Consider the following 27316-nt stretch of genomic DNA (forward strand, 5'->3'; position numbering starts at 1 on the left):
CTTCAGGGGCGCCTAGATAGATATTACTAAAGTCTAATCTGGATACAATCAGCCCCTGAATGAGCAGCTTCCTAGATGGCCATGGAAGCAGGGGGATGACTTTACGCGCAGAACGAAGAAGGCCAAAACAGACTCCCGCCGTTTTCTTAGCCTGTGTCCTAAATGAGAGATCTTGCTCCACCCAAATCCCTAAGCTCTTGATTTCCTTCCTGGGACTCGGAAGAGCTCCCATACAGCTAGGCCAGCTAGTCAGAGGAAGTGAAGGGGTTTTATTTCCTAGCAATATTAATTCAGTTTTTGAACCATTCAGCTTTAAAGCCGAGTCACACATCCAAGTATGGATTTCGGACATGCAGGAATGCAGAGAGTCTGGGTTGTCGTTAAGATGGGAGAGAGCGACCACCAGCTGCGTGTCGTCGGCATAGCTGATGATTTTAAAACCAAAAGGGGCCACCACATCCTCCAGGGGGGCTATATATACATTAAACAATGTAGGGCTAAGAGAAGAGCCCTGTGGCACACCACACTGGAGGGGGATAGACGCCGAGCGTTCACTACCTTCCCAGACTTGGAACGTCCGGTCACGAAGAAAAGATGTCAGCCACTTCAGAGCGACACCCGAAACCCCTATAGCTGACAGTCGTTGGATCAACACCTGATGGTTCACAGTGTCGAAGGCCGCACTAAGGTCCAGGAGGATCACTGCCACTGATCCTCCTGCATCCAGTATGCTCCTTGCTTCCTCGACGACTGCCAGAAGAGCGGAATCGGTGCCCTGGCCAGGACGAAAACCAGTTTGGGAATCACGCAGCAGACCATTGGTTTCCAAAAAGTGCGACAACTGACGATTTACTAATCTTTCAGCGATTTTACTGAGTCCAGGAAGCAGGGAAATGGGCCTGAAATTTGCCAAATCAGCTGGATCTAGATTTGGCTTTTTTAAAAGCGCCTTTACCACTGCCTTCTTCCAGCTTGGTGGCACCAGACCCTGGGCAAGGGAAGCATTGATAAGATGCGCATTCGGGGCCGCAATAGTAGTTGCTACCTGTTTGAGCAATCTCATCGGGACCGGATCCCTAGGCGATCCGCTCTTCATGGAGCCCATTTCTTTAAGGACTTCGTCCCCTGAGACTACCCCGAAAGAGTCCAGATGGACAGGAGCTCCAAAAGCCTGGCTGCCAGTGGCTAATCTCTGGCAAGCCTGGGGGAGGGCGCTTAAGATATTTTCAATTTTCTTATGAAAATAGTTAGCCAGCTCCTTGCATTTCTCACCCGGGCTATCATGAGTAATCAGGGGCTCGGGAACTGTGAGAAGTTCCTTTACCACTTTGAAGGTCTCTCTAGATGAATTAGCAGCACTTTTTATTCTTTCATCAAAAAATTGGGCCTTAGCATGGCGGAGAGCAGATTTATACAGCCTGATCGCCAAGCGATACTCCTTTCGTCTGTCTTCCCTCCCTTCCTTTCTCCACACCCTCTCCCTCCTCTTGCATCCCCTCCTAAGGGATCTCAACTTGGGTTTATACCAAGGGGCCGAGCCCAATCTCTTCTCCCTCTTATACATTGTCTTTTTAGGGATAATAACGTCGAGAGAGCTGGTCAACCACTGAATAAAATTGGTATCTGCGATTACCGGGTCAGAAACAAGAAGAGGACGCATACCTTCGAGAGTACCCGTCCAGTCATCCACCGACAACCTGGACCAAGCTCTCTCTAAGGTGTAAACCCTAGGGAGGGGGGTGGCCAATGATTTCACTTGCCACATTACTGAAACCAAAAAATGGTCAGACCATGGAAGCGAATGGGAGGGCAAAGCTCTAAGGTGGGAAATGTTGGGAAAAAATGGGGTCCAACAGATGACCCCTATTATGCGTGGCTCCCGCGTTGATTAGACTCAGGTCAAAAGTTTTTAAATCGCACTGTAGATCAACCGCCACAGGGTCTGCTGGGTCATTAAAATGGAGATTAAATTCCCCTAAAGCCATAAAATTGGTCGAGGAGGATGCTAATAGCGTGATTGTTTCCAATCAGCGAGCCAACAAAATTACCAACGTAGCCTGGTGGGCGATAAACCAGTAGGCCTGACACCGACACCGTACTAGAAATCCGTAGGGAAAACTGACAGCTCTTGCAGTCTAGTACCCCCCCAGCCTGAGCCCTACATACAAAAGTGTCTCTGTATATAATAGCTATGCCGCCCCCCCGCCCCCCTGCCCCACAGGCCAATCCAGATGGTATATTAAAAAGCCTGGGGGTAGGGCCTGAACTATATCCACCCCAGAACCAGATGTCATCCAAGTTTTCGTCAAAAACAGAATGTCTAAGTCATGATCTTGTAAAAGAAAATAAATTTCTAATGAGTGGCTCGGGAGTGATCTACAGTTCAATAAAGCCATAGCCAAAACATTCTTACCCTTCACTGGGTGAATCATCTGACATGACTTACATCCAGCGAATAGCTTGGGACCTTTGTGAATGTACTTGCATGTAGTATCTTTGAAAGGGCGTAATCGTAACATATCCTTACGAGAGTATATAATTGCATTATCTAGAGGATTGGACAGAGAGACTGGCCCTAGGCCCGTCTGGGCCCGGACGGGCACCGATGGGCTGGACTCTGGCGTGACTCCGGCGGGGACCCGGCGCGACCGCTTCGCGCGTCCGCTGCGCGTAAGCATGACCTCCTTAAAAAGAGGTCAAGCGTCCTTGTGACGCTAGAACTAGAAACAAACTAGTGCCGCCCGAGACTGTGACTCACCCAATATGGCCGCCACATGTGCCGAGTAGCCGGGGACAGGACCCGCAAAGCGCGGTGATTCCACAATTATAGTGCGGGTAGGTGGGCAAGAATAAAAACAGGGGAGAAAGCAAACTCAACAAATAAAACAAATAGACAAAACGGGAAATTTAAAAAACGCCTAAAACGGCAGAAAGGCAGCAATATACGCAGCGCACTCTAATCGCTGTGACCGCTCTTAAAGGTCGATTGCAACCGGACAAGACTGACCCTCATGGATCCATGCATAGATCCCAGCCGATGTCGGTTGACATATTTAGACCTCCACCGACGTCTATGGCACCGCTGCCGGCATCGGCTGACCCCCCCCCCCCCCCCAATAGGTCACAGAAGACGGGGAGGACTGGGACCCTCTCGCAGCCCAATGCGAGTTAGACCCGGACTGGGCAGAGGATTTGGAGAATGCAGGTGATCTGGATTTCTCTCCAGAACCTGGCACACTGTCTCCTTTTCTCCTTTTACCGTGGCTACGGAGGAGGGTGGTACTTTTTCAGTGGTGTTGCGTAGGGCGGCAGAGGCTCTCCACCTCGAGCTTCCTACAGTGGCCATCAGGACTAACCTCCTGACAGAAGTGCTTCGGCCAACTGTTTCCTCTGCGGAACCGCTGATGCCTTTTAATGATGCACTTGCGGACGTTCTTTTGGGCACCTGGTCTAGGCCCAACACAGGGGCTCCTGTGGATAGGAACGTGGCCCGATGCCATCGCCTGGCCCGGGCGACCCCATTTTCCTCCCCCAACACCCTACCTCTGAGAGCTTGGTTGTCCAAGCCTCTGCGTCCCCAAGCGCCTTTCCTTCCGCACCTCCGGATAGGGAGTGCACAAACTTCTCCAGTTTCTTGAAGATTTTTCTCTTCCACCAGTTCAGGGTTGCAGTCTGTGAACACTGCATGCCTCTTGGACCGTTATTCCCACTCTGTGTGGGATACGGTGGCGCATGTGCTGCCTCAGTGTCCGGAGGAGGCCCGGTCAGTGCTTTCCCTTTGCTGAGGAGAGAGATGCAGCCAAGTTTACGATTCGTTGTGGCCTTGACACCGCCGACTCGCTGGGCAGAGCGATTTCCATGACAGTGACGCTACGCCGTCATGCCTGGCTGAGGACGACTGGCTTTTCGGTGGATGTCTAGAACACTCTGATGGACATGCCTTTTGATGGCACTCGCCCTTTTGGCGACAAGTCAGATAATGCGTTGGAGCGCTTTAAGGACTCGCGGGCTACGGCTAAGTCCTTGGGCCTTTCGACCAGGCGTACTCCTTTGGCTTCTGCTTTTCGCTCCGTTCGTGGCCCAGGAAGGGGCACCCAAACACGTTTGTTTCAAAGCCACAGGCCTGCGCAGCAATAGTCTCAGTGCAGCCGCAGACGTGGGACCCGCCGAGGTGGGTCACGGGGCCAGCAGGCGGGTCAGTCCACCACCACCCCGGCCACCACTGCCTCCAAACCTTCCTAGTCCGGTGTTTCAGGCCCACCAAACGCCAGTGGGCGGCAGGATTCGCCATCACCTCCCCCACTGGGGCGCCATCACTTGGGACTGGTGGGTTTTACAGATATTCTATAGGGGCTACTCCCTCCCCTTCAAGACTACACCTACAGCCATGCCACCTCAGTACCACCACATGTTGGGTGATCACTTGTCACTTCAGCAGGAAGTTGCGGCCCTCTTGGCCAAGGGGGCCCATCGAGCGTGTTCCGAAGCTAGAAGTAGGTCGTGGTTGTTATTCCCACTACTTCTTGGTTCTAAGGAAGGACAAGGGCCTGCGTCCCATCTTAGACCTTCAGAACGTCAATCGCTTCCTCTGGAAGGAGAAGTTCAAGATACTTACACTTGCTCAGGTCTTGTCTGCCATAGACCCGCAAGACTGGATGGTAGCGTTGGACTTGCTGGACGCTTTTTTTCATATCCCCGTCCTGCAGGCCCACCGGCGTTACCTGCGGTTCACGGTAGGCCTCGAGCACTTCGGTTCACCGTGTTCCATTTTGGCCTTACCAGTGCCCCTCCGGTGTTCACCAAAGCGATGAGGGTGGTCGCTGCTCATTTACGCAGATCAGGGGTTTCAGTCTTCCCCTATCTCGACGACTGGTTGTTGAAGGCGGGCTCACCCCAAGCAGTCGTCTCCCACCTCCAGACTACAGCTGACCTCCTGCATTTGCTGGAGTTCTCCATCAACGTGCCGAAGTCGCACCTGATTCCCTCTCAGAAGCTCCTCTTTATCGGAGCGGTTCTGGACACATCGCAGTTTCGGGTTTATCCTCCCGATTAGCGAGTCCGGGACTTTCGGGCTATGATTCAGATCTTTTGGCCCTTGTCCTGGGTTTCGATCAGGATGACTTTGAGGCTGCTGGGCCTCATGGCCTCCTTCATCCAGCTGACCAATCGTGCCAGATGCCATATGCGGGCTCTGCAGTGGGACCTGAAGTACCAGTGGGCCCAGCATCAAGGGGACCTGTCCGAGTACGTCCAGATTTCGGAGAGCACTGCACAACAGTTGCAGTTGTGCCTCACGAACCAGCAGTGGGTCAGTGGCAGATCACTCTCCCTTTCCCAACCTGAGCACACTGTGGCGACGGATGCGTCCCTCCTGGGATGGGGCGGCCACATGGGAGAGGCGGAGATCCGAGGCCTCTGGTCTCAGGCGGAGTCGAGGCTGAATATCAACCTTCTGGAGCTCTGGGCGATCCTACTTGCACTGAAGGTATTCCTTCCCTCTGTCAAGGGGAGAGTAGTGCAGGTGTTCTCAGACAACACCACCGCCATGTGGTACTGCAATAAGCAAGGCGGGGTGGGGTCGTGGACCCTATGTCAGGAGGCTTTGCATCTCTGGACATGGCCGGAACCTCAAGGCATTTCCTTGGTGGTTCAACACTTGGCAGGTTCTTTGAACGCCAGGGCGGACGAGCTCAGTCGCAGGAGTATGATGGATCACAAATGGCGTCTTCACTCGGAAGTGCACAAGGTCTCTTTCAACAGTTGGGAGAGCCTTGGTTAGATCTATTCGCCAACAAAGAGAACGCGCAATGTCAGCAGTTCTGCGCGTTGGAATTTCCAAGGCGGCAATCGCTCTGCGCCGCTTTTTGTCACGAGTCGAGTTGCGGTCTATTGTATGCCTTTTCCGCCTATATCGCTTCTGCCCAGAGTGCTGAAGAAGATCAGGTGCGACCGGGCCCAAGTCAATCTTGTGGCCTCGGACTGGGCTCGAAGAGTTTGGTATACCGAGTTACTCAGTATGAGCGTGTATCCCCGATCCGACTGCCTCCTCGGGAGGATCTTCTATCGCAGCACAAGGGGACGGTCCTCCACCCGAACCTGTCCAGCCTCCACCTCCATGCATGGAGATTGAGCGACGACAGTTGATTCCATTTGACTTGCCTCTTGAAGTCTGATATAATTCTGGCAGCCCCACGTCCCTCCACTAAATCAGCATACGCCTGCAGGTGCAACCAATTTGTGGCATGGTGAACAGCAAAATGCTGTGAATCCCATTTCTGCCCCTCTTTCAGAAGTCCTTTTGTTCCTTCTTTCTTTGGCCCGGCAGGGCTCTGCTCTGGGCACTATTATGGGCTACCTTTCTGCAATTTCGGCCTTTCTCAGGTTCCTCGATCAGCCCTCTCTTTTCAAGTCCCCTGTTGTAAGTAGATTTCTCAAAGGCATTACTCACTTTTTCCCTTCTATTTCATTTCTGATGCCGCAGTGGGACTTGAATCTGGTTCTTACTTATTTGATGTGCGCTCCTTTTGAGCCGCTTCACAACTGTCCTCTTCGTTTATTAACTTTGAAAATTGCTTTCCTGGTTGCCATCACCTCCACTAGGCGCGTGAGTGAGCTCCAGGCTCTTTCCTGTAAACCTTCTTTTCTGTCTGTTCATCCAGACAAGGTTGTGCTCCTCACTCGTCCTTCCTTCTTGCCAAAGGTTGTTACTCCCTTCCACATTGGGCAAACTATCACCTTGCCCACTTTCTTTCCGCCTCTGCACCCTTCCAGAGAGGAAGAAAGGCTCCACCGTCTGGACCCAAAACGTGCGCTCTCATTTTACCTGAATCGCACACAACAGTTCCGGGTGGATAACCAGCTCTTTTTTGGCTATGTAGGCGCCAAGAAAGGCTGGGCTGTACACAAGAGGACTATCTCCCGCTGGGTCGTCTTGTGTATAAAAGCCTGTTATCCTCTGGCTAAAAAGGAACCTTTGGTGGGGTTGCATGCCCATTCTACCAGGGCGACAGCAGCTACTACTGCATTGGGACGTGGTGTCCCCCTGCAAGACATCTGTCAGGCAGCCACGTGGGCCTCACTGCACACTTTTACTAAGCATTATTGCCTTGACAGCCAAGTCCGGAGAGACGGCTTCTTTGGCCGTTCTGTTCTCCGTTACTTTCTGGTGTGATCTTGGTTCGCAGACCCACTACCAGGGTTAGTATTGCTGAGGTATATATTCTAAGGTAAGCAATCTATCACTAACATGTCTTTCAGATGCACAAGTTGCTTTCCTTCGTTAACGATATATCTGTAAGGGACATTAGTTAGTGATAGATTCCTTACCACCCCACCCATCCTCCCCGTTCTGAGAACTGATTTCTAGGGTTAAGGTCATCCCTTTCAGGGCCCTAGTTTCAATGCACCAGTGGTCAGTATCTTGCATGGCTCTGCGTTCCTGGCACGGAAAGTCACGTGCAGAACTGACGTCATCGCACAAGGGCAACATCTAAGTAGCTGCTGCGAAGTTATCCTGGCGATCACGACGCCTACGACGGACATGGAGCCGCACGTTGCCACCTTTCGACGCGCAGGGGTACTGCTGATGAAAACTTTCCGGATCCAGTCTGATACCTGGGGGTAATTCTAAGGTAAGGAATCTATCACTGACTAATGTCTCTTACAGATATATCATTACCGAAAGTAAGTAACTTGTGCTTTAAGTGCAGTGATCTCAGATATAAGGAAACTTGTATCTGGTTCGAGAGGTTCAGGCACCAACTCTCACAGGCTACAATGGAAGGCCTGTAGTCAGAGTTTAAGTGGACTCCCATGGGTGGCGCAATACATGCTGCATCCCATAGGAGACCCATGGTGTACCTATGCCCTGGGTACCTTAGTACCATATACTTGGGACTTACAAGGGTACACCAGTAGCGTATTGTGGATTTACAAATGTACTTACCATGCTCCATTTAGGGAGAAAGCACAGTGACCAGGATCCTGATTTGCAGGATCCCAGCCAGACTAGGTCAAAAACATACTGACACCAAGCAAAAACTGGGGTTAACCAGGAGAACAGATCCTACTTTACTGCAGTAGGTGTAGGAGGCTGGCTTTGTATATGGTGCACACTTATTAAAGTGAAGTATTTTGCACAAATCCAAACAACCCTTATGCTGATGTTAGTGGTCTTAAACAAACCTAGAAAGATCTCTAAGTGGTAGCTGTTGAGAGCAGCCTTCAGGCTTAGTCCAGAAGTGTTAAGCAGCTTGTTTTACCAGATCTAATCATGTAATGTAGGTTAAGTGAAAAAGAACACACAGTGTATGTATAGAACTGTCTATTTATTATACAACACTCACTAACACATTGGTATATCTCCTTCCCAGAGATATCAACACAAATACACACAATGCTTCAATTGTAAAAAGGTAAGTAAGCAGAATACACAGTGGTCTCCAGGGGGAGACCAAACCATATACCACCAAAGTGGAATGGGAACTGCGATCAAAGTCGAGACTAGGAGCAGGAGACTCTGAAGAGCTGGGGGCACAAGGAACCACCCATGGTGAGTACCCATGAACCCCCCTGTGTGCAGAGTGGAAACACAACACATACTCAATGGGAGTCAACGGGAAAGTCGTGGTTGCAGTTTTGAAGAAGGACCCTTCCCAGTGGACCCCAAAGAAACCCATTGAAAGTCAGAAGGTTGGAGAGTCACCCCACCCGTGGATACCCCAGGATCAAGGATGGCTACAGCAGGGAAGACGGTGCATGTGTGCGAAGTGAGGTCGGAAACTGCCGTACACCACAATGAAGGACTTCAGAAAAGATGCTGCTGGTGAAGACTGTGCAAGAGTCCAGTGGAATCCAAGATTGGATTCTTGAAGAGAAGACCTGCAAGCAGAGGGGAAGTCTATGCCACTCACAGATGACCAGGAGGTCACAGAAGCCCACTGATGTCGAATGATGCAGGAGTGATGACGATGTTATGTTACGTTATGTTAAAATGATTTCTATAGCGCTCTGTTACCCAGAGGTGTCCTGACGCTGTGCACTACCCACCTGAGATTAACCAGGGATTATGCTGAAAAAAGATTATGTAAATAGCCAGGTTTTTAATTCTTTCCTAAAAGGAAGAAGCTCAGTGATGTTTCTAAGCTGGAAGGGCAAACCATTCCATGCCTTAGCAGCACAATGGCAAAAACTCCTACCTCCCCAATTAGCTTTGTAATGGCGGGGAAGGGTAACTAGTTTAGCCTGAGCCGAGCGTAAAGCTCTTCCGGGGACATACCACTGAAGGGCATGTTTAAAAAAATCAGGACCAGCTCCACTGAGTGCCTTAAAGACAATGCACGGTGCCTTGAACTGAATTCGTTGTTTGACGGGTAACCAATGGAGTGTCCTGAGACCCATCCTTACAGAGACAAATCTAGGTGTCCCTGTGTTCAGCCTGGCTGCCGCATTCTGCACGATCTGGAGTCTGACCAGATGTCTCTCTTGGATGTTAGTATAGAGACTGTTGCAGTAGTCCAGTCGGGACAGAATGAGTCCTGTGACTGTCTTCAGGCTGTCTTCAGGGAGGAGGAGTTTGATTTTCCTAAGGGTTCTTGGAATGAAAAAGCAGCAGGAAACAACCCTACTAATTTGATCACCGAAGGAAAGCTTTGAGTCAAGAATTACTCCCAAATTCTTGGCCCGAGCCACAGGTGCTGGGGGTGAGCCCATTGCTGTTGGCCACCAATCTGGAGTCCAGAGGTTAACGATGTTCCCAAAAACAATCACCTCTGTTTTGTCTGCATTAAGCTTTAGGCAGTTAGATGCCATCCAGGCTGAAATCGCCTGCATACAGTTATGGCATCTGGATCCAATCTCGGCCTCATACCCCTTTTTAATAGACAACACAATTTGTGTGTCTAACGCATATGAAGTCAACTGGAATCCAAATGATCTAGTCAGGACGGCCAGCGGCGCCACATACACATTAAACAGTGTGGGGCTAAGCGAAGACCCCTGCGGAACACCACAAGGAAGGGAAAAAGGTCTGGATCTATCTCTGCCAAGATCTATTGTCTGGGTTCTGTTAGTCAAGAAAGACATGAGAAGATCCCAAGCCATGCCTATAACCCCTGCCGCAGATAAACGGTCCATCAAAACAGCATGATGGACCGTATCGAATGCGGCAGAAAGGTCCAATAAGATGAGTTTCGCGGCACCTCCTTGGTCCAGGGCCTTTCTAACCTCCTCAGTGGATTTAATCAATGCCAGCTCCATGCTGTGTTCAGCACGAAAGCCGAACTGTGTCTTGTCAAGCAAAGAGTTGGTTTGGAGGAAAGAACTGAGTTACCCATTCATGGCCTTCTCGATCATTTTCCCAGGGAAAGGGAGCAGAGAAATGGGCCTATAGTTACACGGGTCAAGTGGATCTAGGTTGGGCTTCTTTAAGAGGGGGAGGATGGAAGCTATTTTCCAAGAGCTCGGAAAATGACCTTTATCGCAAATAGATGCAAGCAATGGCGTAAGAACTTCCACGAGCACTTCCGTAACCTGTTTCAGAATAAAAACTGGACAGGGGTCCAAAGGGGAACCTGATCGAATATCAAGTAAAAGTTTAAAAACATCAGGTAAATTCAGTGTTGTAAAATGATCTAGTGTTGGAGTGTGCTTGTTACCATCAAGTGGTTGTGTTAAAACGGCCTCCATGGCATCAGTGGGCGTAAAGGAAAAGGAGGAGAAGATCTTTTCTACCTTTTGTATAAAGAAAGCAGCCAAAGTTTCACACAATTCTGGACTACTTTCGGTTTTGGGACTAGCGAGAGTAGTAAGTCTGGAAATTGTGTTAAACAGGACCTTAGATGAGGGTCCTGCCTTCCTAATTTGTTCTCCAAAATATATCTTCTTGGTTTCAAAAAGCAATTTTTTGTATTTGGTGAGACATAATATATAGATCTCTTTGTCATAAATATCATACCTTTTCCTCCACTTACGTTCTAACTTTTTACATTCAAGTTTCTGTTTTTTTTTAATTATCAGAATACCATGAGGCAGATGGCACTGTCCGTTTGAGAATACATTGTTTGCCTGGTGCTAGTTTCCAACAAGCAGAATCTATCCATTCCGTGTAAGAGTTTGTATCCAACTCGACGTTTAATGATGGAGCAGGCCGTGAAACTTTCAGCAAATTCCCCAGTTCTTAACTATCAATGTTTTTCCAGGCCCTAATGGTTGTGGCCACCTTAGTAGAGGATTTGAAAAAGTGACGATCAGTTTGTTTAAGATCAAAAAGAATTGCAGCGTGATCCGTCCAAGTGAGTGGGACTGTTTTGGTATAGGTAAGGCAAGGATTGTTCGATGACCTTGTCGCTGCATCTTTGAGGACCAAGCTATGCTGAGGAAGACCAGGATCAGTGCACAATCTCTCCCATGTCGGAAGTTGAAAACCAAGGGGTCGGTGTCCGGCTATAGCACCGACAAACCTTGGCAGCTGCAACATGCGTGGAAAGCGAAGAAGGAGCAACATTGGTACCAACAAGGTTCAAGGAATTTAACATAAGCAGAAGAGTCAGAGCAGGCCCCAAGCAAGCAGTGAAGCCCACTGAAGCAGGAAAAGACCTCTGGAGGACCCACAGGCCGAAGGCACAAGTCGCAAGAGGACCTCGAGCAGCTCACCAAGAAAGAAAGCTCACGGTGCAGAGGATGTAGTGAAGATGCTGTACTTGGTAGGAAGAGATGCTGGAGCTTCTTGTAGCCCGAAGATCTCTGGAGTGCAGAGCCAACAAGCTTTGGCAACATCAAGTCAACGCGGTGCACAGGGGTTCGGTCCCAGCGGTTATGACGAGGGATACTGGCCTCCAAATTGCAGAGAGGACAGGCCCGAGGGAGTTGCAGAACTGCCACTTATGTTGCTGAGCCTTTCGAAGTCCATGGGACGTCGGGAGCAGCAGATCAGTCAGCTTTGTTGCAGTGTCGACGGATGCTGGGAAGTGACTCCTTCTCTCCAAGGAAGATTACTTCAGGTGTCCATGATGATCACAGGTCTGTTGAAGATCCTGGAAGTAGCACAGACTTTGACGACTTGCAGAACAGTGAGACCAGGAGCAGCACGAGTCATCCTTGATGCAGTGTTGGTTCCAGGCATAGTCCAGCGAAGTCCAAGTGTCCAGATGGTCAAAGAGTAACGTTGTTCCAAGAAAAATCTGAGGACCCACCCACAGGGTAAGCCTTTTTATACCCTAAGAAAGGGGTTAAGATGACGAAGAGCTCCCTCCCAGAGGAGGAGGTGGACATAGTCCTTTGTCCAGTTTCACATCTGAGCTGGAGCCAAGGGCTTCCAGAACTGGTTCTAATTGGAGTATGCAATGAGGACACCAAACGTGCCCTTGAAATCAGTCTGGTGGAGCTGGCAAGCACCTCCAGCCCAATACACTAAGTCCTGTCTGGAAGGTGGTCACACCTCCCTATTTCAGTAAATCTATTGTTCTACCATCCCCTGCTCGAGCTCAGCTCAGCACCCGAAGGGCAGAATCATGTCTATGGTCGGCAGCAGCACTAGCTTGCTAGCAGACCCTGAAAGGCTGTTACTGGGATTTCTTGGGGCTTACCGGAGGAGCCGCCAGTGCATGGAATTATACCTCCAACACTGGTCACAGTGTTGGGGTAAGATTCCAACATGTTTGATACCAAATATTATATAGCTAGCCCTCGTGTTAAGACGCATTGCCACTATATGTATCAAAATGGCTGACCGCACATACAAAGCCTGTAGAATCGACTCTGGGGTTTGTAGGGGGTGTACTGCTCATGCAGAGGCACCCTTACACTTATAACCCAGCACCCCGCCTTCAGGATTGAAAGGCCTGCCCTAGGGGTGACTTGTAGGTTTTAAGTGTAGTGACCTCAGATATAATTAAACGTATATCTGTCGTAAGTGGTGCTAGCACCAGCTTACACAGGTTGCAATGGCAGGCCTGTAGTCACAGTTTGAGTGGTCTCTCATTGGTTGCATAATACATGCTGCGGCCCATGGGAGACCCCTGGTGTACCTATGCCCTGGGTCCCTTAGTACCATGTACTAGGGACTTACAAGGGTACACCAGTAGCCAATTGTGGAGGTACCAAGGTACTTATGTCAAGTTTAGTGAGGAAGCACAGTGGTTGGGGTCCTAATTAGCAGGATCCCAGCCAGACTAGACAAAAAACATACTGACACCAGCAAAAAGTGGGAGTAACCATGAAAGCAGATCCTACAGTAGGTACTTGGGAAAATGAGTTTCCTGTGAACGGGAGTTACACCTGATCTAGCCCCAGGCCCATGAAGGAAGAGTAGCGCTTTGCTCTTTAACTCTCTGCTGCGTTTATCCGGAGATGAATGCAATGCATTTGAAATCAAACCAGCATTAACAATTTCAAGCTGTTTAAGGGCAGAGCAATGTGGTGTGGTCTAGGGTGCAGCATGCAGACTGATATTGAGACCGGGTCCCTGCAGCCCCCCACCACAGTGACTACAGCCTGGATTGTGGTCGCTCTGACTGTCCAAGTAATATTGAAATCAGAGTTTGGTTACCAGTGGTGGATTGCGGTGGATAGCTGAAATTAGGATTTTTTTTGTTAAGAAGGATGTGCGCATTACTCAGTTTGTAAGAAGTTGTGTGGTACTGACGAGATTGCCCTGGTATTCCTCTGTTCCAAGGCATTTATGCTGATACTTGTTTTCAGTTTTTTTGAGTGGAAGTTGCCCGTTGTCAGGAGCAGCTCTCTTCCTTGATGTTTCCTGCTTTGATCCAGGGTACCTTGTATAATCAAGTGTGGATCTCAGATGTTTGGTTTTGCATAAGGTTTTTCTGGCTGTGCAGTTCCGAAAGGTCATGGTCTCATGTTTCTTGTAGCATGGTCTGGTGAATTTAAATTGTTGGTGTTGTAGGTCTCTTCTATATAGTGAGTTCCCTCACTGATGCTTTGCCTTTTTTGTCAAGTCAGAAATTAGTTCAATGTCTTCTTGCTCTGTAGCAAAATCTGAACCTTGACTTTTAGTTTATCATGGTTAATCTTCATATGGGAAAGTGCCTTGGTTTGTTGTGATGCCATTTGGAGTTCCGATCTTAAGCAGTTACTTAGTTGTGAGCAAGAGGGAGGGGGGCTGTTTCTATTTATCATTTGTGGGCATGTACTTGATTTGCAGTGGTAATGGTGTAAGACACTCATGTTTGTGCCCTTCCATTACTCTCTCTCATTCGTTGTTTGCTTCATTCTCTTTCATTGGATCAATGTCTTTGTTTGCTTAAAGCTTCAGTTATCCAGAGAAAACCGTGGATATATTGTTTGTATTGTTGGAAATGGGTAACTGATTTAGCCATCTCCGTGTGGGAGGATTTAAAATACTTTAAGGCAAGGCATTTTGCAGGATTTCAGTAGGTGAATTTGACGGCCTTGCAGTTGACCATAAGGGAGAACTAGCGATACAGGTAAGTGACTTTCTTCTGGATTAGTAACAAGAAAATTCATTTTAAAATTGATAAAGGATTTGTAAAGGAGTGCATGCTAATAATATAATGTTTATTGCAGGGACATGAAGATGAAGTATTTGTTTTGGAGCCACATCCATTTGATTCAAGAATTATGTTATCAGCAGGTCACGATGGAAATGTCTTTATATGGGACCTCACAAAAGGCATTAAAACAAAGCATTATTTTAACATGGTAAGATGTGCAAATGTTTTCTGCATATGTAGTTAGGAAATAATAAGGTAAGATATGGCAATAATATGATTTTTTGCCATCCAAAGGATGTGTTGACAGCTTAAGCACTGCCATCTACAAGTTTGATCAAAAGTAATGATTGGGTCATATATTATCAATCATGTTCATTCAACATTTACTCTTCCTTGAGATTGTTTAGGTCTCACCTACAGACAGCTTTTAACTATCAGTTGTCGAAGACCTATTGTGGACAATACCAATACTTACAGTGGGTTTAGTGGCAACCCATTGCTTTACCATTGGTTATCTTGCTTTTCCCATATTTATTTTCTTCTTATTCAATTACTTTCCTTCCTCTTCTGGTGGTTGTCTCTCCCTTGGAGAGGATCATCTGTACTTGATTGTATAAGATGCATTACTCTGTTACCCAATGCTATTGTTTATCATTCTGCCTTCCAGAAAGTGCTTTCACCTGCATGCATGAGGAACTATTTTACATCTGAGCTATTTTACTTCTGAAAAGATCTGTCACTCATCACTCTATCATAATCAGTTCTTTATCTCCTATAAGCATTCTATGCAGAAAACAGTCTTCTCATGATTTTTTTATTGTAGCATTGTTAAAGCCAGAATGACAGACTTTAAAGTGATAGATTTTTTTTTAATGGAGTTTTATATAGCGCGAACTTGACGCAAAGGTATCGGGTATCAGAGCGCTTTAAGTGAGCACCAGTTGCATTACATGGGGATACATTCATTTTTTTGTTAGGCACGGCGAGATTAAGTGATTTGCCCTGAATCACAGAATGTTGCGCGTCCTAGCCGAGACTGGATCCCGGTTCCCCAGATTGGCTGTCGACCGCTCTAGCTGTTAGGCCAACTCCTCTCCCATAGTACTTGTGCTTGTAAGTTATGTAAACCAAATTTGTGAATACCTGTGTTTACATGTTTTGGATCATTAAATCTAGAGCTATTCGCTTTACGACTTATTTCTCTTATCGTTTTTTTGCTCTCTCCCTTGTGAGTTGCTTCCCTCCTCAAATCCCCACCCCGTGCTCTGCTTGTTGCTATCCCCTCAAACCTGCTATTCTGCTGATTCCTCCTCTCAACCTGGCTTTTTACATTTATTTTTACAAACCCACCCTCAAGCCCCTATTTTACTTGAATACCCATTCCCATCACAGTTGACTATTGCATTTTTTTTTAATCCCCTTATTGCCTACCGGGCCAGCGCTTCAGTTGACTGCTGCCAGCCTTCCCCGGTCTTGCCACTTGGTGTTTTACATTTTCCCACTCTACCATTGTTTCCCTCCGTGCCTCCCCACAGCATACTTTGTTTTTTTAGGGCTCAGGAGCAGCGTTTTGCTACCCGGTCACCCCTTTCTTAAAGTGTGCTTTCACGTGCAATTTTGCTTTCAAATCACATCTCCAGGATGGGGATCCAGCAGGTACTTTTTGCTGATGCAGTACAGCCTTGGCAAAACTAAAAGGAGAGACCTATTGCCTCTGCTTTCTCTCAGTACACCTTTTTAGGTCTTGCTCATCTGTTCTGAGAGCCCTTATCATTGATACATGAAACAAGTACATGGCTGACATTGTGTAGAGCTGGCATGCAGTGTACAGTGATGGGTGAGTACAAGTCTGCCTCGAGGCCTAACTGTTTGCTGCAATTGGAGGTGTACAGAGGTGTGTAGGAAGCTGGCTCCATATATACTATACCAAAGTGAGGTATAGTGTGCACAGAGTCCAGTGTAACCCCAAAAGAAGGCAGAGGTAAAAGTAGATAGCACCTTACTCTCCATTTGTGGAAGTGTGGGCGAACAGTAAGGCTTTATCCGAGGGTAGTGTTAAGCATTTGTTGTACAAACTCAATCAGCAAATGATTGCACACACTCAAAGACTGAACTTCAGACCAATTGGTTTGGGATAAAAATATTCTTTTAGTTATTTTATTTCCTAGAACCAAGCAAACCTGGCACAGGTAAGTGATGTATACTTTACAGTAATAATACCGTTTGAATTGCAGTTGTATATATACTTTGGTTTGGTTACAGTAGAATTACAGGTAATGCAATGCTTTGAAATATTATACATATACTTCTATTGGCTTTTCAATAGGATGTAGAGTAGATTACTTTACAGATTACTTTTCTTACACAGTGTAGTATACCTGGATACTGCACTGGGACATTTCCTGTAAACAGGTAAGTAAAAGCGTTTTAGTTATGTTGTTCAAATTTTAGAGACTTGTATAGATTTTCGAACTCCACACTTAAAAACAGTCAATGTTATCCTATGAGAGGAAATAGTATTATCGGTTAACACGTAAGTACTTCGCTGTGGGAGTTGGGGTTCTGGGTTTAGACTCAGGGGTCCCCCAGGATCAAGGATGCACTCTTGTTACACCCTCAGCGGCACTAGGGCAGCTGGGTGCAGAGTGCTGAGGCCCAATGCTATCCAACGGGGGATAGAGAGCCTCCGGTTGGTGGCTGCTCACGAGCAGGCCACAAGGTTGTGGCAGCAAAGCTCCTGGAATGAGCTCAGGGCAATTGAGGGTTCTAGATGGCACCAAATGTACACCCTCAGCGGCACCAGGGCGGCCTAGTGCAGGGTGCTAGTTTGTCATCAGGAGCCCTGTTACTTTCAATGGGGGTTCTCCAGTTTGAAAACACACTGCAGGTCTGGGGATGAAGGTCTTCTGGGTGCGACCACCATTTGGAGAGGTAAGTTGTGATGTTGGGGGTTGGCTAGACAGTCGGTTGGGCCACCCATGGTCGTGGGGCGTCAGGTGCAGGGTTGTCTTTTAGCGTCAGATCCTCTTACTAGCTTCTGGTCGCGGTTGGGGGGGACCTACTGGATTGGGGCTGCAGGCATCAGCTGTAGGGATCTTTGGATCTCGGGTCAGGATCGCCGGGAGACCTTCTCGTGGTGTTGGGCCACTCAAACTCGGGTCGTGGGCGACAGATGCAGAGTGGTGCAGACTCACGGATTTCGCCGGCGCTGGAGTCTGTTGGTGAACAAATCCGGTGTTCACAGGAGACAAAAGTCTTTTCCTTGGTAGGCAGGGCAGGTCCTCGGGTTCTTGAGGTTGCTGGCTGCAGGATGCACCAAAGTTTTGCTTCTGCAGAACAAAGTAAAGAGTCGACATGGCACACATCTCTGTGTGCCGTGCCTACACCCCACTGCCCTGGCATAGATCAGTCACCCCTCTAGCTGGGTGCCCTATGCCAGTGGTGAGGGTGCAGGTGCATGAGCCCTGTACCCCTACAGTGTCTTAAGTTCATTCTTAGGCACTGTAAGTGCAGTGCTGCCATTAAGAGTATATGGTGCTGGGAGCTTGTCATCACGAACTCCACAGCACCATAATGGCTACACTAAAAACTGAGAAGTTTGGTATCAGACTTCTCAGCACATTAAACCCACACTGATGCCAGTGTGGGATTTAATGAAAAATGCACACAGAGGGCATCTTTGAGATGCCCCCTGAAAAACAACTAGCTTCTGGTGGGTTCCCTGACTGGTACACACCAGCCTGCCACTACGAGACATGTTTCTGGACCCTAGGGTGGGAGCCTATGCTCCCTGAGCCCAGAAACAAAGCGTTTCCTGGGCGGAAGTGTTCACACTTCCCCAGGCCAGGAAGAGCCATCTGTGGCAGGGGAGCTTCAAAGGCCTGGCAGCCTTTGTAATGCGACCCCCAGCCTCTCCTGCTATCAGGAACAGGCCCCCTTCCTGTCTCCCCTCCCTTTCAGCAGGAAAAACTAGCCAGCCCAGGAGGTGTGCCCACCTCTGCCAACTCCACCCCTCAGGTGGGGGAGGCGAGGTGAAGTCCACTCTCCAGTGCTCGCCATCTTGCAGATGGCAGGCACTCCCCAATCAGGCCTAGGGATTGTGCTCACTCCCCCACGTGGGGTGAGCACACCAAGGGTGTAGTCACCCTAAGGTCAGTATCCCATTGGCTACTGACCACAAGACCCCTGAAACGCCCCCTAAATACAGTATTTAGGGGGCAGCCCTGAACCAAGAAGGCTGATCCAGCAACAACAAGATAAGAAGAACAACGAAGAGCCATGCAGAGCTAACAAGAGGACGACGCTCACTGACTTGGCCCCAGCCCTACAGGCTTGTCTCCCCTCGAACCTGCTCCTGCAAAATCCCGGTGTGTCCTGCAGCCAGCAACCTTAAAAGCCCCAGATACCTGCCTGCCTTCAATTCAGAGACTGAAGCTCTCGTGAACACTGTACGTGTTCAAACTGCAGCTTCAGGTGCCAGCCAGAGACCGCGAATCCAGCCCACTCTGCACCCACCGAACCCGGCCCGAGCTAGAGTGGAAAAACACCACGAGGAGGTCCCCCCAGCGATCCTGACCCGAGATCCGGTGACCCCTGATCTGTCTCAAGCCTCCAGACGATGCCTGCAGCCTCAATCCATGGGACGCCCCCCCTAACGCGACCAGAGCGGGTAAGAAAATCCGACGTCCCAAGGCACCCCTGCACCCAACGCCCCACGGCCTTGTGGGCCCAAACCAACGGTGCCTAACCAACCCATGACATCCTAACTTACCCCTCGAAGTGGTGGTCGCACCTGGAAGATCCTCGTCCCCGAGCCTGCAGTGTTTCTTTGTCCCTGAGGCTCTCCATTGGAAACAACGGGACACCCGACCTCAAAACACCCTGCACCCGGCCGCCCCAGTGCCGCTGAGGGTGCACCTTTGCTGTTACTTTGGTCCCCAACTTGCCCTGAGCTAAACCCTAGGAGCTTTGCTCCCACAACCTCGTGGCCTGCTTGCCAGCAGCCACCAACCGGAGACCCCCTATCCTCCATAGGATAACATTGGGCCTCAACACTCTGCACCCGGCCACCCTAGTGCCGCTGAGGGTGCAATTTCAGCGCATCACTGACCCTGGGAGACCCCCGAGTCTAACCCCAGAACCTTAACTCCCACAGTCGTTTACTTACCTGCAAACCAATAACCTGTTTTTCCTCCATAGGATAACATTGACAATTTTCCCTCCAAAAAACAACTGTGCAGTTTTGAAAACTAAAGATATTCTTTAAAAATCGTACAAATAACCAAAACGTGTTGTTCGAGGCATATGAGCTGCAGATCACACACTTAGGGTAGTAGATCGCCATCTGGTGTTGGGCTCGGATGCTTGCAGATTGTTGTTGTCTTCGGAAGAAGTCTTTGGTCACGAGATAGGTGACTCCTCCCTTGGACTACAGTGCGCATGGGCATCAACTCCATCCTCAGATTGTTTTTCTCCGCCATTGGGTTCGGATGCAACTTTTCTGCTCCGGTTGGAAATATCAATTCCAAGCTTCTCAAAGCGAAAAACTTCACAACAAAACATCGAAACACCTTCATCCTCAACATCGATTACATCGGCTCGATTCCGGACGTCGACGCAGGTCGCTGGGCCTATCCACGCCGTGAGGCCTACGGCTCATGGAAAGGACTCCGTTCAAAAAATGCCCCCAGTGTGGAGCAAAATTTCCGCACAGTGACCACCACAAAGTCTGCAACCTGTGCCTATCACCGGAACACGACGAGTCCAGCTGTCCAGCCTGCGCAGCATTTCAATCCAAAAAGACCATTCGGGGTCGAAAGGGCTCGACGCCACATCATGGCACAGAGACCAGCTCCGGAACCAGAGAATCTTTTTTGAAGGTCCAGATGTTCCGGAAGAAGATTCCGAAGATCTGCAAATAATTTCCGAAGCAGACGACTCAGACGACCCCATCACGCCTGGGCAACATGTGAGTACTACTGCCCCAACCCCACCAAAACCAAAGGCATTGGTCAAGACTTCGCCTGCTGGCCCCAGTCTAGACCGGAAACATCCTTCAGAAGCCCCGCCTCCGGGCTCGGCTCCGAAGAAGCATTAGCCTTCCGGTAGCTCGGGACCGAGCAAACCGCATGTAATTGTCCAACCGGCACCGAAGACAAAAGACTACTCAGCACCGAAATCGGCTCCGAAGCCCTCGGCACCGAAACCACCAAAGCCAATAGAGACACCGGCACCGAAGGTTCCCAAACCCACAGATACACCTTCGGTTCAGAAACCCACATCGGCACCAAAACCATCGTCGGTACCGAAACCACCGGCTAAGGACTCTCATACGCCTCCTAAAGCCAAACACGCTACCGATCAACCAAAACCTCGATCGGAACCGAAAAAATCAGTACAAAAGACTGTTCCTGAAGAACAAGAACTTTTTCATCCAGATCCAAGGCAGAAAAAGATCTATATCAACCCCAAGACTGGACATGTCACCGCGGTGCCATACAAAAAACGGAAGCTGGACACACCACCTGCCCCAGTTCCTGTAAATAGGAAGGACTCTTCGACTATCCATCCTTCCTCTCCTATACTGCCTCCTATCCCACCCCCTCCGCCTACATCACCATTACATATACCCTCTCCATCTCATACACCACCACCACCACCACAGGATGATTATGATGACCTAGGGGGTGGGGATGATCCTAATGATCCGTTTACGGACCCAGACACCACACCGTTGGATGATTGGGCTTTCCCCTTACCAGATATGCCTGACCCTCAGCCATATCCATCAAAACCATCGCCTCCTGACGATCACCTGGGGTTTGGACAATTATTAAATAGAGCAGCAATATACCACGGCGTCACAATGCACTCAGACGCACCAGAGGAAGACTTCTTATTAGACACTTTCGAACAGTCTCAAAAGTCTGTACAAATCCTGCCCTTGATTAAAGGCGTCATAAAACACGCCTCCGAAGTCTTTAAAGACCCCGTTCGTGCCAGGGTTCTCAACCCACGAATTGAAAAGAAATATAGGCCTGCTCCTGAAGACCCTAACTACATCAAGGGCCAACTCCCTTTGGATTCTTTGGTTGTTTCCAATGCGCGGAAACGCGCCAACTCCCAAACCACAGGAGATACACCACCCCCACACAAAGAATCCAAACTATTAGAAGCCTCCGGCAAAAGAGTAGCAGCACAAGCCGCTAATCACTGGCGAATTGCCAACACTCAAGCCCTACTGCCACGCTATGATAGGGCCCACTATGATCAATTAGAGACTCTCTTACAACATCTGCCAGACCAATACAAAGCCCAGGCAAATGACCTCATTCAGGAGGGAAAGCTCATTTCAAATCCAGCAATTAAATGTGCACTTGACACCGCAGACACCGCCTCTAGAGCAATTAACAGAAGTGTGCTCCTACGACGACATGCATGGCTACGCATCTCAGGCTTTAAGCCAGAGGTACAAACTACCATACTTAGTCAGCCATTCAATCAGGAGCAGATCTTTGGGCCAGCAGTAGACGCTGCACTGGAAAAAATGAAAAAAGACACAGAAACGGCTAAGTCCATGGGAGCATTACAATCTCCCCAACCACGTGGGTCCTTTCGGCGCTCCTTCTATAGAGGAGCCTCCAAAAATATTGGAACGGACACCTCCTCTACATTTAAAACCGCCACACACACATCCCCCAGTAGAGGATATTTTAGAGGCGGATACAGAGGAAACAACAACAAAGGGCGAGGTAATAATAACACTCGCACCTCCCCTGCCACAAAACAGTGACTTTCCTCCACTCCCCTCAGACCATTCCACTCCGGTCGGGGGAAGACTAACATAGTTCCTACCTGTCTGGAACTCCATCACAACAGACAGGTGGGTAAGACAAATCATCTAGTATGGTTACTGCCTGGAACTCACAACTACCCCCCCCCCCCCCCCTGCATATACCACCCAAACAGCGTCCCATGACACAAGATCATCTTACACTCCTCAAACAGGAGGTTCTCTCATTGCTTCAAAAGCACGCAATAGAACCAGTTCCCTTACAACATCAGGATACAGGGGTATATTCACTCTACTTCCTAATCCCCAAAAAGGACGGGGGACTAAGACCAATACTCGACCTCAGACCCCTAAATCTGTGTATCAATTCAGATCATTTCCATATGATCACACTTCAACAAGTGCTCCCACTACTGCAACAAGGCGATTTCCTTACCACACTAGATCTCAAGGACGCCTACTTCCACATTCCCATACATCCTGCCCACAGGAAGTATTTAAGGTTTGTGGTGGACGGACAACACTACCAGTTTGCATTCCTCCCATTCGGGGTAACAACCGCACCCAGAGTATTCACAAAATGTCTAGCAGTAGTAGCAGCACATCTCAGACGACAACAAATCCATGTCTTCCCGTATCTAGACGACTGGCTAATAAAAGCCAAGTCATTCAACAAGTGTGTCCTACAAACTCACCAAACTATCCAAACTTAACACAGCTTGGGATTCACAATAAACTATCCCAGATCTCACCTCCAATTTGCTCACATACATCGGTATCTGGGAGCCACAATAAACACCTCCACAGCCCGAGCATATCCCAATCCAGCCAGGATAGCCAATATGCAAGCTCTTATCGCAAAATTCCAAAGCCAACACTCTCTTCCAGCAAGAGTGTTCATGCAACTCATAGGCATGATGGCGTCATGCACCTTCATTGTGCCTTATGCAAGACTTCAAATGCGTCCCTTGCAAGAATGTCTAGCACGTCAGTGGAACCAGGCTCACGGACAACTTGCGGATCTGGTGTCGGTAGACAGCCGCACACATCGCTCTCTCAAATGGTGGAACATAACAAACCTCTCCAAAGGGCGGCCTTTCCTAGGGCCTCTTCCACAGATAGTGCTGACAACGGACGCATCGCTCACAGGATGGGGAGCCCACCTCCTCGGCCACACCACTCAGGGCAAATGGACCACTCAACAAAAAATGCTCCATATCAATCACCTGGAGCTGCTAGCAGTGTTTCTAGCACTAAAATCATTCCAGATACATCTCCAAAACAAAACTGTCCTCATTCGGACAGACAACATGACAGCCATGTATTACATACAGAAACAAGGAGGCACACATTCTCTCCAGCTGTCCCAGCTCGCTCAGAACATTTGGAGATGGGCCATTCCACAGAAAATATACCTACTTGCAGAACACCTTCCAGGGGTTCACAATCAGATTGCCGATCTGTTAAGTCGACAGACTCAACAAATTCACGAATGGGAACTACATTCCCAAGTTCTAATACCCTTTTTCCAACAATGGGCCAACCATACATAGATCTGTTCGCCACACACAAAAACGCAAAATGCCCAACCTTCGCCGCCAGGTTTCCCCACCCGGAGTCAAAGGGCAATGCAATATGGATGAACTGGTCAGGCAGATTTGCGTACGCTTTTTCGCCTCTCCCACTCATTCCATTAGTGGTACGCAAGCTCAGGCAACAGTCTCTCAAACTGATCTTAGTAGCTCCCACATGGGCACGCCAACCCTGGTTCCCAACACTACTGGAACTCTCGCTCGTGCCCCACCAAAAACTGCATCTGTCCCCTTCCTTATTAACCCAGAACCATGGAGAAATCAGACACCCAGATCCAGGTCAACTGAACCTGGCAATCTGGCTCCTGAAGTCCTAGAGTTTGGTTATCTCAACCTACCACCAGACTGCATGAATATTATAAGGGAGGCCAGGCGACCTACCACTAGAGCCTGCTACGCTGCAAAATAAAAAAGATTTGCCATTTACTGCACTAACAATCATATAAACCCACTGGATGCATCCATCCAGGACATCATTTGCTACCTGCTACACTTGCAAAGATGTAATTTGGCATACTCATCCATACGTCTCCACCTAGCAGCATTAGCAGCCTACTTACAAAATAGACAACACCTGTCACTCTTTAGAGTGCCTGCGATCAAAGCCTTCATGGAAGGACTAAAAAGAATTATTCCTCCCAGATTACCACCCTCTCCCGTGTGGAATCTAAACATTGTTCTGACAAGGCTCATGGGACCCCCATTTGAACGGTACAAAAGGGGGTGGTGATGGACGGAGCATCAGAAACAATCAAACACTCACACCCAGTCAACAGATCTGGGTTTGAGCCATCACCGTTCTTTAGCCCACTCTGCCACCCCAGTTCAGACATGGCCATATGCAAATCAGTCTGACCCTTCAGCCAGGCTTGCCAGAAACCGGTCCTAGGAAGCTTGTTTTCGGTCCAGGGAAGGCATGGCTTGGCAGTTCGGGCTGGACTGTTCGCATGAGGCACAGGGTCAGACTGATTTGCATATGGCCATGTCTGAACTGGGGTGGCAGAGTGGGCTGAAGAACGGTGATGGATCAAACCCAGATCTGTTGACTGGGTGTGAGGGTTTGATTGGTTCTGATGCTCCGTCCATCACCACCCCCTTTTGTACCGCTTTGTTCGCCATAAGTTGGCAGGGTATGCTCCGACGTGAGTCCCTTGCTCACTTTGCCACTGGATTTAAGCAAGCCTGGCTGAAGACAGCTGAAATGCCAGAAACCGGTCCTAGGAAGCTTGTTTTCGGTCCAGGGAAGGCATGGCTTGGCAGTTCGGGCTGGACTGTTCCCATGAGGCACAGGGTCAGACTGTTTTGCATATGGCCATGTCTGAACTGGGGTGGCAGAGTGGGCTAAAGAACGGTGATGGATCAAACCCAGATCTGTTGACTGGGTGTGAGTGTTTGATTGGTTCTGATGCTCCGTCCATCACCACCCCCTTTTGTACCCCCATTTGAACCTCTGCATAAATGCGAATTACAGTTCCTCACATGGAAAGTGGCTTTCCTTATCGCTATCACATTACTCAGAAGGGTGAGTGAAATCCAGGCTTTAACCATACAAGAACCATTCTTAGAATTACACCGCAACAAAGTGGTTCTTAGAACAAACCCCAAATTCCTTCCAAAAGTCATATCTCCGTTCCAGCTTAACCAATCAGTAGAACTACCAGTGTTCTTCCCAAATCCCGACTCGGGAGCTGAAAGAGCTCTTCATACCTTAGACGTTAAAAGAGCCGTGCTTTACTACATTGACAGAACCAAATCATTCCGCAAAATAAAACAATTGTTTGTTGCGTTCTCTCCACCACATAAAGGCAACCCCATTTCCAAATCTGGGATAGCCAGGTGGATAGTTAAATGTATCCAAATATGCTACCACAAGGCTAAACGCACACTAACAATTCCCCCTAGAGCGCATTCCACACCCAAAATAGGGGCTTCCATGGCATTCTTAGGAAACATTCCCTTAGAAGATATTTGTAAGGCAGCCACATGGTCTACAACACACACCTTCACTAAACACTATTGTGTTGACGTGCAAGCAAAGCAACAAGCTTCTGTGGGTCAGGCTGTCCTTAAAACTTTATTTCAAACTGCTGCAACCGATACAGGTGACCACCGCTAAGTGAGACACTGCTATATAGTCTATCCTAAGTGTGTGATCTGCAGCTCATATGCCTCGAACGGAATATGCTACTTACCAGTATGCATCTGTTCTTGGCATGTCGAGCTGCAGTGCCACACACGCCCACCCACCTCCCCGTGACCTGTATCTGTTCCAGCATAGTCTTACTTAGACATTACACATGGACATCTCTCTCTTTTCGACAAACTCCATCATTTCCCATCATGGCGAAAAACAATCTGAGGATGGAGTTGATGCCCATGCGCACTGTAGTCCAAGGGAGGAGTCACCTATCTCGTGACCAAAGACTTCTTCCGAAGACAACAACAACCTGCAAGCATCCGAGCCCAACACCAGATGGCATCTACTATCCTAAGTGTGTGGCTCTGCAGCTCTACATGCCAAGAACAGATGCATACTGGTAAGTAGCATATTCCTTCTCACCTGTTTGCAGGAATGTCCCAGTGCTGAATCTGGGTATCCAGCACTGAGTTAGAAAAGTAACGTAAAAAGTAACTTACCTGCAATTTACTGAAAAAGCCTATTCATTTCAATGTACTGAATTTGCCAAGTGTTGCATACTACTGCTCCCCTGTAAATCAAACAAAGTACAATTTCTATTGCATTTTCAAACTGTTCTTTATCCAGTAACTTATTACTGAAAAGTATTTAATGCTTACCTGTGCCAGGCTTGCTTGGTTCTAGAAATAAAATAACAGTATATTTTTTATACAAAAACAATTGGCCTAGAGATCTGAAAGAAACACGTTAGTTAGATTCCTCACCTTAGAATATCCCCAGGCGTCAGACTGGATCCGGAAGATTTTTCGTCAGCAATACCCCTTGCGCGTCGCTAGGCGGCGTCTGCGGCTCCGCGTCCGTCGTCGGCGTCGTGCGCCGGAATGACGTCGTCGGAGTACTTAGACGCCGCCCTCGCGCGCTGACGTCAGTTCTACTTTTTTCCGCGCCAGTAAGCGCAGATCCGGGAGTGCTACCCCTTTTAGTCTTTTTTTACTAAGTTTTTTGATCCTTTTTGATCTTGTCTCGACTCGGGTGCCGGTAGGATGCCTGGTTTTAAAGCCTGTGCTGACTGCAACCGCTTGATGTCGGTTACGGATCATCACCGCCGGTGCCTTTACTGTTTGGGCCTCGACCACGACGCGGAGTCGTGTTCGGACTGCAAGGCCCTGACCTCGAAGGCTAGACGGGAGCGGTCCCGTAAGCTTCTCGAGCTTCGCCACTCGGCTCCGCGCCCCTCTCGATCCCAGTCCAGGAGGAGGTCCAAGGATCGGTCGCGGAGCCGCAGCCGACGTCATCATCGATCGTCTGGCTCCAAGTCTTCGGG

The 27316-nt window shown here is 48.8% G+C and overlaps 1 protein-coding gene across 3 annotated transcripts in view; it reads left to right on the top strand.

Moving 5' to 3' along the window:
• BRWD1 (bromodomain and WD repeat domain containing 1) overlaps positions 1-27316 on the top strand; it is a 2304433-nt gene that overhangs the window by 784415 nt on the left and 1492702 nt on the right. For all 3 annotated transcript variants that reach the window (XM_085621250.1, XM_085621251.1, XM_085621252.1), the window contains exon 15: positions 14545-14679. In XM_085621250.1, the coding sequence (XP_085477376.1) occupies positions 14545-14679 (135 nt within the window). The remainder of the gene's footprint in view (positions 1-14544; positions 14680-27316) is intronic.

Source organism: Triturus cristatus, chromosome 8 (genome assembly GCF_964204655.1).
Source record: "Triturus cristatus chromosome 8, aTriCri1.1, whole genome shotgun sequence".
Classification (NCBI taxonomy): domain Eukaryota; kingdom Metazoa; phylum Chordata; class Amphibia; order Caudata; family Salamandridae; genus Triturus; species Triturus cristatus.